This window comes from Crocuta crocuta, unplaced genomic scaffold (genome assembly GCF_008692635.1).
Source record: "Crocuta crocuta isolate KB4526 unplaced genomic scaffold, BGI_CrCroc_1.0 scaffold2720, whole genome shotgun sequence".
In the NCBI taxonomy this organism is placed as follows: Eukaryota; Metazoa; Chordata; class Mammalia; order Carnivora; family Hyaenidae; genus Crocuta; species Crocuta crocuta.
Window position 1 is genome coordinate 115,701 of NW_027531055.1, and position 1,868 is coordinate 117,568.

General features: G+C 70.1%; 1 protein-coding gene across 2 annotated transcripts in view; it reads left to right on the forward strand.

The window, feature by feature from the left end:
• The window catches only part of FBXW5 (F-box and WD repeat domain containing 5), a 3,586-nt gene extending 1,724 nt beyond the window's left edge, over positions 1–1,862 (forward strand). Inside the window, exons 5-9 of one of the 2 annotated variants that reach the window (XM_077771019.1) lie at positions 52–200; positions 273–687; positions 881–1,028; positions 1,100–1,312; positions 1,388–1,862. In XM_077771019.1, the coding sequence (XP_077627145.1) occupies positions 52–200; positions 273–687; positions 881–1,028; positions 1,100–1,312; positions 1,388–1,631 (1,169 nt within the window). In that variant the 3' untranslated portion in view covers positions 1,632–1,862. Of the gene's footprint in view, positions 1–51; positions 688–880; positions 1,029–1,099; positions 1,313–1,387 lie in introns of both variants that reach the window. The other variant, XM_077771017.1, reaches the window with a different exon arrangement.
• Positions 1,863–1,868: the final 6 nt, after the last annotated feature.

Here is a 1,868-nt window from a genome sequence, read left to right on the forward strand (position 1 = left end):
CCCCGCAAGGCCCCGCCCCCCCCACAGCCCGGTCCTCGTTGCCACCCCCAGACAACTTCACGCTGCTGTCCCGAGTGCGCAACAAGCCCTATGATGTGTTTGGCTGCTGGCTCACGGAGACCAGCCTGATCTCGGGGAACCTGCACCGCATCGGAGACATCACCTCCTGCTCGGTGCTCTGGCTCAACAACGCCTTCCAGGTGCGGGCGCGTGTGCCCCCTGCGGCTGCCCCCTCCTCGGCCTGCTGCCCACCTGCTGTCTCCCACCCCCAGGACGTGGAGTCAGAGAACGTCAACGTGGTAAAGCGGCTCTTCAAGATCCAGAACCTTAACGCCAGCACCATCCGCACGGTGATGGTGGCCGACTGCAGCCGCTTCGACAGCCCAGACCTCCTGCTGGATGTCGGCGCAGCCCCCGGCCGCGTCTTCGACCTGGGCAGTGACAGCGATGACGAGGCGGTGGGCCCAGGGCCGGCTCCGGCCCGCACCAAGGAGGGCCTGCGGTACTTCCTGGACGGGCTCCTGGATGGGCGGCCACAGCCCCCGCTGTCAGAGCACGCGCTGGAGACCAAGGTGGCCGAGCTGCTGGCGCAGGGCCGCACCAAGCCCCCCGAGCACAGCATGGCTGCCGCCCGCAAGCTCCTCATCTTCACCACGGGCTGCCTCACCTACTCGCCACACCAGATCGGTAGGGGGGGCAGGCCCTCCTCAGTCCCTAGAGCCAGGGGGTGGGGGGCGGGGCTTCCCTGCAGACCGGGCTGGGCTCCCACGGCCACGCAGGGAAGTGAGTCTGGAGGCCCACCCTGGTCCGGCCTCCCGGACCATGTTCCGTGGGGGACTCTGGTTCAGGTGACGCCCCCCCTCACCCGGCGCCCCCGCAGGCATCAAGCAGATCCTGCCGCACCAGATGACCACGGCCGGGCCCGTGCTAGGCGAGGGCCGGGGCTCAGACGCCTTCTTCGATGCCCTGGACCACGTCATTGACGTGCACGGACACATCATCGGCATGGGCCTGTCCCCGGACAACAGGTGGGGCCCCGAGTGTCCCGGGTGGGGGCTCGTGCGCGCCGCCGGTACCAAGTGAGGTGCCCCTCGCCCAGGTACCTGTACGTGAACAGCCGAGCCTGGCCCAGCGGCTCGGTGGTGGCCGACCCCATGCAGCCGCCGCCTATCGCAGAGGAGATCGACCTGCTGGTGTTTGACCTCAAGACAATGCGGGAAGTGAAGCGGGCTCTGCGGGCCCACCGCGCCTACACGCCCAACGACGAGTGCTTCTTCATCTTCCTGGACGTCAGCAGGGACTTTGTGGCCAGGTAGTGGGGCGGGGCGGGCCGGGCCGGGCCGGGCCCAGGCGTGGCAGCAGGGCGCTCACGCCGGCTGTCCCACAGCGGGGCGGAGGACCGGCACGGCTACATCTGGGACCGGCACTATAACATCTGCCTGGCTAAGCTGCGGCACCAGGACGTGGTCAACTCCGTGGTCTTCAGCCCCCAGGAGCAGGAGCTCCTGCTGACGGCCAGCGACGACGCCACCATCAAAGCCTGGCGCTCGCCACGCACCGTGCGCATCCACCAGGCCCCACGTCCACGCCCCCGTACGTTCCTCTCCTGGTTTGCCAGCCAGAGGCGCTGAGGGGGCCCTGGCCGACCGGAGCGTCCTGGGCGTCCTTGGGCTCCCGGGACCCACTGAAGAGGCCACAGAGGCCCACAGCCCCGTCCCAGGGCCCAGCCGCTGCCCAGACCGTGCGGTGGGCAGAGAGCCCGGAACAGTGATGCCTTAGGAAGGGGGTTCGGCAGGGCTGCAGAGAAGGGGCGGCCTGACCGCCCCCCCCCCCCCCCCCCCCCCCCCCCCCCCCCCCCCCCCCCCCCC